General features: G+C 43.4%; 1 protein-coding gene across 6 annotated transcripts in view; it reads right to left on the bottom strand.

Moving 5' to 3' along the window:
* The window catches only part of WDR20 (WD repeat domain 20), a 408,154-nt gene that overhangs the window by 288,733 nt on the left and 105,745 nt on the right, over positions 1-13,676 (bottom strand). For all 6 annotated transcript variants that reach the window (XR_011283774.1, XM_069637750.1, XM_069637753.1 and 3 more), the window contains exon 2: positions 9,091-9,273. Coding sequence is in view for 5 of the 6 variants with exons in the window: in XM_069637750.1 (XP_069493851.1) it covers positions 9,091-9,273 (183 nt within the window). In the remaining variant the exon portion in view is untranslated. The remainder of the gene's footprint in view (positions 1-9,090; positions 9,274-13,676) is intronic.

The following is a 13,676-nucleotide window of genomic DNA, read 5'->3' as shown; positions in this document are numbered from 1 at the left end:
GTATCCCACCCCCACCCCGGCCCCCAAAACCGCATTGTCCCCGTGGGGAGCGGAAGAAAGACTGCACATGAAAGGACCGGCGGTTATTAAATGCCCCCCGCTTTACAAGGCGTTTGGCCGAGATCTGATTAAGTGATTTTACGGTCTTGTGCTCCTTCTTAGCGGTCTCCAAAGCCTCATCAACCACCTTTCTGAAAAGGCCAGCATCCTCCACCGGTTTATTGATGAGAGAAGCCTGGGTTTCAAGCTTAAATACTGGGTTTATTAACCAAGAGTGGCGTTTTAGAAGAGTCCCTTGCACAAGGACGCGTCCTGATGTCTCAGCAGTCTAGGAGATTTTTAATGATATTCTGCGTGACCTGTTGTACGACCACGGCTAGGAGTTGGGTGCGGGTTGGTTCCGGGACACTCTGAAGGCGGTCTTGAACGAGTCCCCATGGTACATCAGTATAGTTCCTGAGGGGCTTGGTGGTGTTGGCAATACGGGAACAGAAGGCAGCAGAGCTTCCAGACAAGGATTTTAAAAAACTGGAGGAGACTGACAAGGTGAATAGCACTACGATGACTAGGGAATCTGGAACGGCCTGACCCCTGAAATACAGAGGGTCTGAAGGTGCTAGGGGGAACATCTTCTGCAATCGAGGGTTGATCGCCTTAGTTAGCAAGGGTGTCAGCAGAGGAGAGATAGACGTTTCTTTACTGAGTTTTTTTGGGGGGGGGGGGAGGGTCTCAGTCTGGGTCAAGGGGCAGGGTCCAGAGTGGGGTAACTTGGGCCGGGAACAGAATAGATGTCCTGGTCATCTAGAAATACATCCACCTAGGGATCCTGTGGGCGGTGCTCCTCCAAGGAAGCAAAATGTGCCCCTGGTGAAAGTAGTCTCTGGGACTTGTGAGGGACAGGACAGGAATCACCAGGCCTATGGTGTTTGAGAAGGTCATCAAACTGGCCTGAAAAATTGATAAACTCTGCCATTTTGTCCAGGCATGCCTCAAATGTATATCTAGACCACAGAGAGGAGCCTGAATCATCAGTAGGAGGAAAGAGCTGGACAGTTGGAGCAGGGTCATGCGCAGGGCCCTAGACAGAAGAAGTGGGAGAATAGCTTCAGGTAAAGACAAGGCCTCTTTGGTGTCAGTGCAGTGTAAACTGGCTGCAGAAAGCTTCTCCCGAAGCTTCGAGAGTGTTTGTCGAATGGTGCTGCTTCGGCGCGTCTTTCGACAATACTGCATCAATGGCTGGGGATGTAGCATGAGCACCTGCTGAAACAGAGGACATCACTGTGGGCAGGCCGCAATGGCAGGTACGCAGAGGGCGTTGAACCACAAGATTCAGAGAGGCCTGCCGAAGTTTGACTGGCCCATGGGCGTCGGCAGCTTTCTTGGCGGATCAGTCGAGGAAAGCGTAGCGGTTGGGTGCTTAGGGGCAGGTGTTGCGTGTGTGCCCTTGTCAGCGGGGTGTGACATCCCCATCACACTGCTGGTAGCATGCTGGTCTGTGCTGGGGACAGGAATGCAAGGGGTCCACTGTAAGTCAACGGCCTCTGATTTGGAGCTGCGGCCGCCGACAGACTCCTCGTTGGAGGCGACGGTTGGTGGTGAGGGAGAGGGACTCTCGGACTGCAGGGTGTAGGCCGCCCACCGCTACGTGCGCCCGTCTTAAGGTTTTGGGCCGAAAAAGATTGCACTGGCAATCAATCTCCCTCTAGGGAAATTTGTTGTTGCAAGACGGGCAGAATTTAAAAAGTGTTCACTCCACAGCAGAGAGATACGGCAGCCGGACTGAGAAAAGAGAAGGAGGAACAAAGAAAAGGCATTTTTGAAAGAAAGTCAGTAATAACAGGGCCCCACAGGTCCCCTGTGAGGCTGGGCTGGAGGGCCAAAGGCACGTGAAAATCAGCCACTGAGTCGTCGGTAGAAGTAAGGATCATCGATCGGCAAGGCAGGATGAGACGCCAAGTAGCCTAAGCGTGACCAAAACAAGCAATATTTGTGCGACCAACTAGATAGGTGTAAAGAATCAATCTGGTGGGACCTCGAAGCATGAAGGATTTTGGTTACTACATGTCATGTTTGGGATAGTCTTATAGTCACGCACATGACGATGTCCCTTTTCGATCCTTTTGCGATTACCACTAATGTCGAACTATATGCACAGCATGTGATTGATTCTAAGCAGATTCAGAAATATTAGAAACTTTACTCATGCATTGCAATTTACAATATGTCTACTACTCATAGAGTGGAGCTTGTGGAAACACAGGGAGCACATGTACAACATTTAAAAGTAACTGTCAAAATATTTTCAGTAGAAAATTCTGAAGTGTTTTGATTTCATACCTCTCTTTATATGCCTATTTTAAACCAGGCGAGATTAAGATCTCAACTTTGATTAACTGTTATTTTATTTGTATCCTTATAGGGTGAGGCTGACATGGGCACAGAAACATTGACTGTTTGGGAAGCATTAAAGAAAACACAGGGCAATTACACATTATTCACAATATATACCAAATTTGTTTTTGTGGCATTTGGTGTCATTTTATTGATTGTAACTTTTAGATGTTTGAATAGGTGCATAGGCAAAAAATAATAGGATGACTTGGACGACGCCAGTTACAGGGGATGCAGCTTGTCAAACTGCAGTGATTTCAGAGGAACTTGTGGGAGCTTTCAAATAATCATCCAGATGTTCAGATGCAGGATGCCCACTGTCAAAAATTGGGGCACTAAGTGCAAACGTTTATAAAACTGTGGTTGTTCTGCATCAGCCACAAAATTCAGACATCTACCAGTATCACAGATAACCCTTGAGGTGTTTCCTGACTCGCCATAGGGGCTCCCTCTTTATTTGGTCCTAGACATACGCAGTCTCAGAACCTCTGCTTCGGTCTCTTTTCTTCCATCAAGCAGACCTACATTAATGACAGTTGTGCACATGTAAGCTTATTTGGTCTGTCTAGAGGTACAAAGGGGGCCTCCCAAAACTAAAGAGAGGAAATACTTCTCCGTAAAAGATAATCTCCACCCCACCAAGGATGCATACAAGGATAGTGCTCCTTGGCAACAGATTACTTTTCTAGAGAAGTTCTCCTGCAACCAAGGATGATCTGAAAACGCTGCAATAAATAAACTGGGACATTTTCCAAAGAAAAAGCGGATTGAACAATAGCATATTCTACCTGCTTCAGAATTAGAAAGAAAGGATGGAGAAGGCTGAAACGAGTTCTGTGAAAAATTCAATAAACGGGGAGATTGAGGGCTAGAAGTGGAATCCAAACAGAAGGATTTAGAACACCATACCAAGGCATTATAAAAAAAAACGGAGGCAAAACAGAAGAATGCAGAGGATATCACCAGACTTACCCTCCTATCTTCAAGGCTTGTTCAGAGAACTGCTGGGTGAAGAGCATCCAGATGACATCCAGCTGAACACATCCAATAGAGAGCATTCAACTTTTCAAGAACAGAAAAGCCACAAGCCCGAACTGCTCACAACAACATTTTCCACCGTGAGAACTAGTCATGGCCAAACATCTGACTGATTGATCAGTTTCAATTAATGCCGATGACATTCACCAGTTTCAAAATGTGGCCCGGGCATGTTTAAATGCAATGAATTGTGCATAGCTTTCTATCCTCAGAATGTTTAAAGTAACAAAGCGTACGTTTTTTACCAGCAAAATGTCTAATGTAAACAGCGTTTTTTCTTTGCAACCATGTTTCATAAAAGAAACAAAGGAGATTTTAATATTTTGATGGAAGATGACGAGTTTATGTACAGTAAATGACATGCATTACTCACCGTAATAGCATTTCTGATTATTGTATCTGCTTAGGATTCACATGCTATGCATATAGTCTGACATCTAGAGGAAATCGCTGAGTATTGCATCTTTCTTTCGAAGATCAAAAGGGGACGTCGACATGGGTGTGACTAACACTATCCCTAACGTGTAGTTTACCCAAAATCCCCCACGCTTAGCGGTCCCTCTGGTTGTGTTGTTTCTGCCATGAGGGAGCCTTATAGTCAGCGTGAGCGAGTACAGAAGAGAGAAGGTATAAGAGGTCTATGTTCCTTCTACTCCACGAGGGAAGGGTGGGCGCATGTGAATCTAAGCAGATACAATAATCAGAAACGCTATTAAGGTGAGTAATGTAGGTCTTCTGAGGCTTGTGAATCTGCTTAGAATCACATGCTGTGCACAGACTAGCGAGCAGTACCCAGAGATGGTGGTGGGATGTGTGAAGGAACAGTACCAAAGAGATGTCTTTGGCACTGCTTGTCCAACCTGCGAGTCAGACCGAGAGTGTGCATCTAGGCAGTAATGTTGTGTAAGGAACAAGTTACTTACCTGTAACTGTTGTTCTCCAGCATGGGTCTGGCATGGATTCACATGCTCATGAATATTCCCCGTCGTCAGGCTGGGAATCCTCGGTAAAGAAAAAAATCAGTATCAGTTTCGTTTCTGATCTGTCTTTCGTAGTAGTAACCAATCACTGATCTCTGCGTCATACTGACCACAGCCAATGACTGCCCTCTACCTAAGCCCCGCCTCTGGCAGCAGTGTTGGGATCCTCGTGCTATTGCTCTCGAGCGTTAGTGCTTTTTTCACGTTTTTTCTCAGAAAAATTTCTCCTTTTTCGATCAAAAGAGCCTCAAGCTCCACCGTCTCTTCATCCGATTAACGGGGACTCCAGAAGTTTCTCAGGCCCATCTCGGACATGGCCCAGGAGAAGGGAAGCTCGACGCCCTGAAAGCTGTTCAGGGTCTGCCCTGGATGCCAGCTTCAGAATGTCTTTAAGGAGGACGAACACTCCCTTTGCCTTTACTGCCTACATGAGGACAAGACGCACGTGGAGAAGGACTGCGTTTTGCAGCAATATGTCGGAGCGGACCTGACGACAGGGAATATTCATGAGCATGTGAATCCATGCCAGACCCCATGCTGGAGAAAGGTGTGCACAGAACTCCAGATAGCTGCTTTGCAAATGGAACCAAGAGGAACGTTTGCAAATGAATGCTATGGTGTGTGCTCTAGGCATGAAGGGTAAATCTCTCTTGCCAAGAGATACACAGTGTGAAGCAGTTTACTATCTCAGCAGAGTCCAGAGTGTTCTTCAATACGTTATAGGTAACCTGTCTGCCCTCAGCCACGACCGCCAGCAGGCGTGATCGGGTAGGCTCTTTTCTTTAAAGTGTATTTCTCTTGCCATGTTCCACGTTGCCAAGGACCGTTGAGAAGACTGGACACAGAACACTGGAAGCTATTGAAATGTATTTGCACTGTGAAAAACAATGTGAGCAGAACTGTTATTTTGCATAACTTGCATATTTCTATTGCACAATTAAAAAAACAGATTTCAAAGTAACTTTTAGTCTTATTATATTTATTAGTCCTTTTATTTGACATGCATAAAGACAGACGTGTGGCAAGAGATCTCAAAATAAAACAGCTGCCGTGAGCTGTTCAGCTAGAGATTTTGAATGAATGTGCAGTATTTCAATTGCAGGCTTTACAATTGTTGAAACTCAACCAAAAAGGCAAAGTGTGGTATTGTACATATGGCACCTCAAGGGGGCATGAACCATTCATCCAGAGTGTATCAAGTCTAGTATGTTGCTTGTTGTTAGTGACCCTGGTAAAAAAACAATTAGGCAATATTCTGAAATTAGTCTCATCACTATAAAAATACCTCAGAGTTTGCACAATATATTACCAAGAATTATAAAATACCACCAAGTACCACGAAATAATAGATACAACCCCAAAATATATTCAACAGGAACATGGACATCTATGGCTGATATTTGGTTAGTCTTCATAAGGTATGCACCAAGAAGAATTAGTACATTATTGGGAATATTAATTAGGCATGTCATTTAGTAAACTAGCTTTAATTGCTTAATATTTAATAGGGTTTACAGGTTTGGTGATCAATGCAACAGGATTTTGACAGAAGATAACATGCTGCTATGTTTGGTGAAGTCATTTCAGTGGTTTAGTTCAGGGGCATACATTCAGGTTGTAAGCTACTAGCCAGCCATAAAAAAGTCACTAGCCACCTCAATTATATAAAAACAGACAATATACCATTTCTTACTCGCCAAGAGGCCAATATCTCTAGCCAATGGCTAGTGGGCAGTACACGTTTTGCACCCTGGTTTAGGATGCATGATTTTGAAATATGTTCAGTTGGTAGGAAGTACAATTGGAAATGTGTCATATGAAGCAAGTCACAAACTGGTGCATATAGTATGTGGATGGTGAATGGAGCACCCCCTTCTACTGTTCTGATCCTCTTACCAATATGGTAAATGAACAGGTCAACAGAGCGTCCAGTCTGTGCTTTGGAGCCTGATATTTCCACAATTACATGATGTTGAAGCACCTCTACTGCTGTTCGGAGCCAGATATTGGCTAGGTTATACAGTATATGAATGGAAGAATAGTATGCTCCTTCTGCGGTTGGGAGACGATTTTTGCTTCTGGAAATATTTCTCTCGTTACTTGAATGTGTTATTAGAAAGGGTGATGTGCGATCGTCTAATCCTCCCTATGTGATGGATAGATGGGTGGGAGATGCCACTAGTGTAGTGATGTCACTAATGTATTGTTTAGCACCTTAAAAGTGCCAACATTGGCAGCCAGAACTAAGCTGACTGGGTAGTGGCAAACAGATTCCCATTACTTGTACATACATATGGGGCCTCATTACGAGTCCGGCGGTAACCGTGCCGGTAAAACCGCCTGGTTACCGCCGGACTCTTATAACCATTCCGCCTCTGTGATTCCCGGAATTACTGGGGCATTACAACCCCGGTTTTCCGGGAATCACGGAGGCGGAATGGTGCTAATCCCCATTCACATTGAGTCCTATTGGACCCAATGGGAATGGGGATCATGGAAACACCGGCAGCATCTCGTAATGCTGCCGGTGTTTCCTCGTCTGCCTGCAGGCGGGCGGTGTTAAACCCGCAAGGTCGGACCTGGCGTGAACATCACCTCCCGCCTGCATGAGTTGTGATCGCCCGGCATGGAAACAACGGTGGCGGCGGTTTTACCGCCACCGTTGTTTCCATACTGGGCGATTTGTAATGAGGCCCATTGTATCGACATAAAGCTCCAGTGGTTTCTCTTCAAGCCAGACACTATGGTTCTTTTTTTATGTAGAGAAATCTATAAAAAAAAATATGTTTGAAAAAAAAAGAAATGTATTTGTTTTCATGGTTTAAAAATCTAAATGTCCAAAAAAGCGCATCTGGGAATTCACTTCACTCCCAGCCATTATGGTAAAGTTTTTAAATAAAATGAAAATGTGGAGATACAACTTCAATAGATTTGAAGATCAATATAAAACAATGTGACTATGGCTAGAGTGATCGGTAGTTCACCATATTCCACTAACAAACCCCTGGAAAATAATGACTTTTCAATGTAACTGAAGTATGCTTTCAGAACAGCAAACAAATGCTACCCCTGAAACAATAGCCCCTCTCGACTACAGCACAAAACAAATATGCCAATTTGGACACTTAACCCACTACAAACATGCAGATAAATCGGTCAACAAAGAAAGTGAAGAGTTGGTGACCTAGGATAAAGGAAAAGTTACTCACTGCAGTGACTATTATACACCTAGTCCAAAGACGCTTTTCCTCAGAGTTCCAGTACCCTCTCTGCGGCAACTCCTCACATGTATGGAGGAAAGGGGATGGGACGTAGGAGTAAATAGTTTCAAAAGATATATTTTCGATTATGTGGCTGCGACAAAATTGGTGCAAACATTAAGAATATCAGGAAGTATGTCACAAATGATGAGATACTCCCTTAACACAAGCAGAGGCTATGCATTTTATCCTTGAATGTTGACACTTTCCCCCTTTTGGAGAACAAAGGATCAAATGTGTAAGCTGTAGAATTAAGAAAAGTTGCTCCTATTTAGAAATACAGAGTCCTGCCCTGCTTTAAGACAAAAGTCTTGCTCTTCGCCCATTTCTAAAAGTGTCATGACATAGGTTCTGGGCCTTACTCCAACACCACCTGGGGGAAGAGATTACTTCAACTGTGGCCTATAAAACAAAGTCAGCACAAAAATGTAGTTAACTTCGTAGGCCTCAAAATAAAATTGCTTTGCTAGTTATTTCTTTAAACACTACAATACGTTTATCAGAGCAGAAATAAAGGTCTTTGATAATCGTTACATTACCAAAAGTGTAGATCTCTGCCCTAAGGAAACAAAACACGCATGTTACAAAGCGGATGTAAACTACCTCAGAAAAAAAAAAAAACATTTTTCCTTATGACTTTTCCCAGAGTGACATTTTTATTGTAGGGGTAAATCAGCGTTGTGACTGGCGCGCATGCAAGAATTACCTATGGACAAATATGGCCACCATGGAAAATAATGAAGGGAGCCCAGGGGAAGTAGGACCCGCATGGGAGTGAGCAACGACAGAGGGGCAGTGATTAAAGAAAGGTGTAGGGGTGGGATTCAGGGCACAAAAGCTGAAGAGTAGTTGGAGGCAGTGGGGAAATACAACAATATTCATGGAGAAGGAGTAGGAATGAAACATGGGTGAATACTGGCTAACACCGCCCATACTCGCTCGCGGGTGCAAATGCAATTTCATCCATTTTTTTCAGTTTATACTATGTGCCCAGGCACAGTCATTGGATGAGCAATACATATAATGTAAAACATTTTCTCTAAAATGCTGTAGTATATAGCGTGATGTTATTAGTGACTAACATGAATAAAGCGAAAAGAACGTGTCTTGGGAGGATAGCTCAGAGGCAACGTTCTCGCCTTGGAAGCTAGATGAGGCGGAGCAACACAGGTTCGATATCCAGGTCCGCGCTTAGAAACCTGTGGGTATTGAGCGCATTATAAATAACCTATCACATACATGGGGGCACGCCTTGCATGCAAACTCAGTAATCAAAGTAACTTTTAACTAACAATAGATCTGGTAAAAAAGACCTGGTTGATTAACATGATGCATAGTACTTCAATTGCATGTTGACTGATACAGAACACTGTTCCCGTATAATGCATTGCGCATGCATACCAATACCACCAGTTACTTACTTCCTCATTAAATAGTTTGCTAGTTTCTTTTTTAATAGGGTCTATGAGTTGGACTTGGCCTGCCGAAAAGCCAACTAACAGTGAGACGCTTTCTGCTGTGGCGGTTAGATGGTTGAAGTCATGACAAGTAGGTTGCGTTCCTTTGTAAATCCGCTTGTCTATTGGTTTGCTCAGGTCAGCAGCCTGGGGGAGAAAGGATAAACATGATGAAGAGGATTGCAGAAACTATGGAACACTGAAATAGCAGATTTAGTTTAACACTTTGGTGGATAGAAGGAAATATGTACCACAGATTGACGCAGTATATTAGTACTTGAAATACTCAAGATAAACAAAACAAAGATCTGTAACACAGAACAACAACTTTCGATTTACAACTATAAAACATTCCTGTAATCCTTTAAATTCGACATCCATTGTGTAAAAAAAATAAAAAGAGCATGGAAAAAATAAAAGCTTGATTTGAAATCACAATTAAGCAAATCCACCAAAATCAGTAGTTCGAAAAACGGCTATGTTCACTTAAGACCTTATAATTAGTTGGGGTTTGTGCAGTCATACAAAAAAATCGTAGTACAAACAAAACCATCAAAACAGCAGTAGCTGCTAATCTATTCAAATTCTAGAATATCCCAGATCACAAATCATTCAGTCGTTTGAAATTGTGGATCAGGTCGAAAATGCATGGTATTCATAAACCACCAGCTGTTCAGTTAACACTCTAGTCCTTCCCCATGCAATTCCCAATAAGTAAGCTAGAGTGATCCCTGCAACGATCCATTCTTCTCATTCTATGCATGCAAGGGGCGCTTTGAAACACAATTTACTTGATCTATAAGTGCCTTACAAATGCACAATAAATAGTTACTTGGTTATTAGATGGTGCATGATTTAGGTGACTGCAACAAGTCCTTTCAGAGCAAACTGCTATATCTGACTGATACCACCAGCAACGCTAAAATTCTGAAGGTTTGCCTAAAGGATATTAAGGCTTAGCCCAAAACACATTTCCTAAAACTCAATCCACACAAGCCAGTCTCCAAATTGGATCTTAAACCAGTGCGAGAAAAAATCCATGTAGGCAAATTTGTGATGTAATTGCTGCACGCACACCAAGTTCAGGAGAACGCTAGGAAACGTGCTCAAGTACATTTACAGGTGCTGGACAACCATGTGGATTCACTGTCCATAATTAAGGAATCCTTACATTTACAAATTCTATTTTAAAGACCAGAGGCGACCATTATGCATTAACTTTTTCCTAACCACTTCAGCAGCCACTTTCCAAGTAAAACAACCAACTTCAAAACACTTCCAAAAAAGACATCTATACTGATGGTTAGCAATAGCACTAAACTCTTTTTAGCAGCTTTCCTCTCAAGTCTCGAATACTGCTTCAGTCCCTCTCAACACCTCACTTCCTGAGAACAGCTGTTCCTCAAAAAATAAGTAGTACTCATAGCTTCTGGAAGTTGGTTGTGTTGTGTTGGTTAACATATTATGCATGCCTTTGGCAATCTGTGGCGGGAACATTCAGCATAGCAAGGAGAATGTGCCAGACTAGTTCTATGGTTTCTTCGTTGTGGTCTCTCCTGCAATCAGCGCAGAGATGCAGGCTCCCTGATATTAACAGGAGAGTGTGCACTGACAGCCGCAATCAAGAGTGGGAAAGCCTCTGCCCATTTGAATATATATATTTTTTTTACAGCGCGCTTAATACCAGTTCGGTTTCTAAGCACAGATCTGTGATTGGAACCTCTGTTGCTCCACGTGGTCTTGCTTCCAAGACCACCACGTTGCCCCTGTGCTATCCTCCATTCACAATATCGAAGGTCATTTCTTGTTGAGGTTTAGGGCCACGTAGCCAGGCAGGCAACGGTCAATGCAGCGGTAGGTAGGTGCAGGAATTATCCATCATGTAGACAAACAAATTACTTACCCCTGGTAATGCTCCTTCAAAAGGGATGTTTTTCCCCACATAGTCCTCATTTTTGATAATCTCCTTCAAGTATCAGTTGCTTCGGAAAGATTTTTCTCTTAGAGTGCACATCGACTCAATGTCCCTCAACGGCTCTGTCTGCTCTCGAGCAGGTCGTCACTGGCAGTACATATAGCATGCACTGTGATCGTTACTTCAGTTCTAGTTTTTCCTCTCTCTGCAAAGCAGAGATATTCGTGAGGACAAAACAGCCAGACGGTAAAGCAAGGAAGGTGAAATCTACAGAAATCCTACTGGAGGGGTAGGAGAGGAGGGGCAATTAATACATGGGAAGAACATCCAGTTGAAAGAACATTACCGGGAGTAAGAAATTCCCAAAGCAGTAGGATGTAGGCAGTGGGAACAGAATGTACTTATCATTAATGCTGTGAAGTACAGCCTTCCCAAACTCCGCCTCCTGTCCCGATGCAGAGTCCAGGCAGTAAGGTTTTCAATATGTATGCAGAGGACAAAGTGATAGCAGCACAGATGTATTGTACTGTTACGCCTGTCTGAAAAACAAACAAAGTGTCCACACCCCTAATAGAATGTGCCACAGGAACTTCTTCACCCGCTAAATTATAGCATTCTGAAATGCAAAGTATAATCCAGCGGGACAAGGTTTGCTTGATCACAGGCAGTCCTAGCTTGTGACCCGTGTAGCCAACTAACAATTTGTCATCTTGTCCAAGGTTTGCAATCCTAGTGATGTAAAAACACAAGGCTCTCTTAGTATCAAGACAATGCAGTCTCTCCTCCTCCTTGGAAGGATGAGCTGGAGAATAAAATGTAGGAAGTCCCATTTTTTTTTTAGGGTTAGGGTAAGGGGTTGATTTCGGATTAGATTAAGGTTAGGGGAGTTGGGGGGACCCCCACTTCCAATACACCCAAAAACATTAAAACGTTACAAGGAGCTGGCCAGTGCCGAAATTTCAGCACTGGATAGCTCCATGTAACCTTTTCATGTAGATAAACGCATCGAAATGCTATCTTACATTTAAAATTACATATCCATTTGATGGAAAAGTTACAATGGATATGTACTTTTAATGTAAAACATAGAATGTCGATGCTTTTATTTTCGATGCATTGTCATTTTGATGCATCTTTTTCGATGCAATGACCATAAACCCAGTTGTGTATCGTCTGAATAGTTGTACGCAGTCAGTCCGTGTATCCAAATGATTTTCATCAAAGCGGAGGAGGGGGGGACTTGTAAAGGTTGAAAAGGAGAGGGGAGAGGCTGGAGCCTTGAGGCACTGCGCAGGAGACGTTTTTGCAGGTTGATTTAAAGGGCTGTAGGTAGGTTCTTCCTGTTCGATTTCTAAGGAAGGATTCGAGCCATTTTAAGGCAGAATCTTGTACACTGTATCCCTCAAGTCTTTCAATTAGCGTTGTGTCGCTGCTGGTATGTCTAGAAGTATGAGGGCAGATTGGGTGTCTGCATTTATTTTTAAGTCGTTCGATATGGATAGGAGTGCGATTCTGTTCCTCTCCTGTGTCTGAAGCAGACTTGCGAGTGGTCGAGTAACCCGTTCATTTCTACGTGTTTGAGTAGAAGTTTGTATACATGGTTATCCGATATTTTTGCTGGGTTGGCAGGTTAGATATCGGTATGTAGTTGCTGGGGTCTTCGGTGCTTTCCATTAGTAACCAGAGGTGTGATGTACGCTGATTTTAATGATTTTGGTACCGTTCCAGTGTTCAGTAATGACTTCATCGTAAGTGTGATGCTTGGATGTTATGTTTGAGGATGTCTCTTTAGATGATTACGGAGGGTGGAGGGGGGAGGGCGGCGGTTGCTAGCAGATCCGACGAGGTTGGTTTCCTTTATTAGTGCAGAGAGAAAGTCTTTGTCTATTGGTTCGAATCAGGTGAGTCTTGCTGTGATTGGTGGTTCTGTGGTTAATAGTTGCACACCTTGCTTCAGTGGTCTGCAAACTTGTTTCTATTTGTGTTCGAAGGTAGTTGGTGATGTTTCCTGATAATGTTTGTGATGGGATGGTGCCTTTGTTACAAAATGTGCGGTTTTTAATTTCTTTGATGATTCTGAAGAGTTTGTTTTGTGAGTTAGTTGCCGATAGGCTCCCAGTGGCGTAGTATGCTTTTTTTGCTTTTATTTCTTTTACTTGTCTCAGCTCTTCAATGAACCAACTTGCTGCCATGTTTTTTGCTGTCTTTTAAGGGCTTTGCAGGAGCTAGATCGGCAGATCGTCCAAGGCCTCAGTGATGCACGTGTTGAGTATTTTTTCGACTGAGTAGGGGGTTCAGTCTATTCAACTCGTAGGTGTTCGCTCAAGTCAACTCCAGAAGTTGTGTTAAGGATTCCAGGTTTTTCCAGTTTCTTTGCCGTGTGGTGTGTAATATTGTGTTTTCAGGCAGCAACCGGGCTTGAAGTGTGATGTAAAAAGTTATCAGGTGGTGATCACTCCATACCATTGGTAGGGAAGATGCAGAGTCCTTCTCTGCATAAGATTGCATCCAAGGTGTGTTGTTGTGGGTTGATCCGTTTATTTCCTACAGAGAAGAGTTTCCATGAGAGAGCGCAGCAAGTTAGGTGTGGTTTCATTCTCTTTGAAACCAGATGTTGAAATCTCCCAGGACGATT

This window comes from Ambystoma mexicanum, chromosome 14, assembly GCF_040938575.1.
Source record: "Ambystoma mexicanum isolate Mex_15411 chromosome 14, UKY_AmexF1_1, whole genome shotgun sequence".
Lineage (NCBI taxonomy): Eukaryota > Metazoa > Chordata > Amphibia > Caudata > Ambystomatidae > Ambystoma > Ambystoma mexicanum.
Note: the sequence above shows the minus strand (reverse complement) of the source record. Positions and strands in the feature narration are given on the sequence as shown.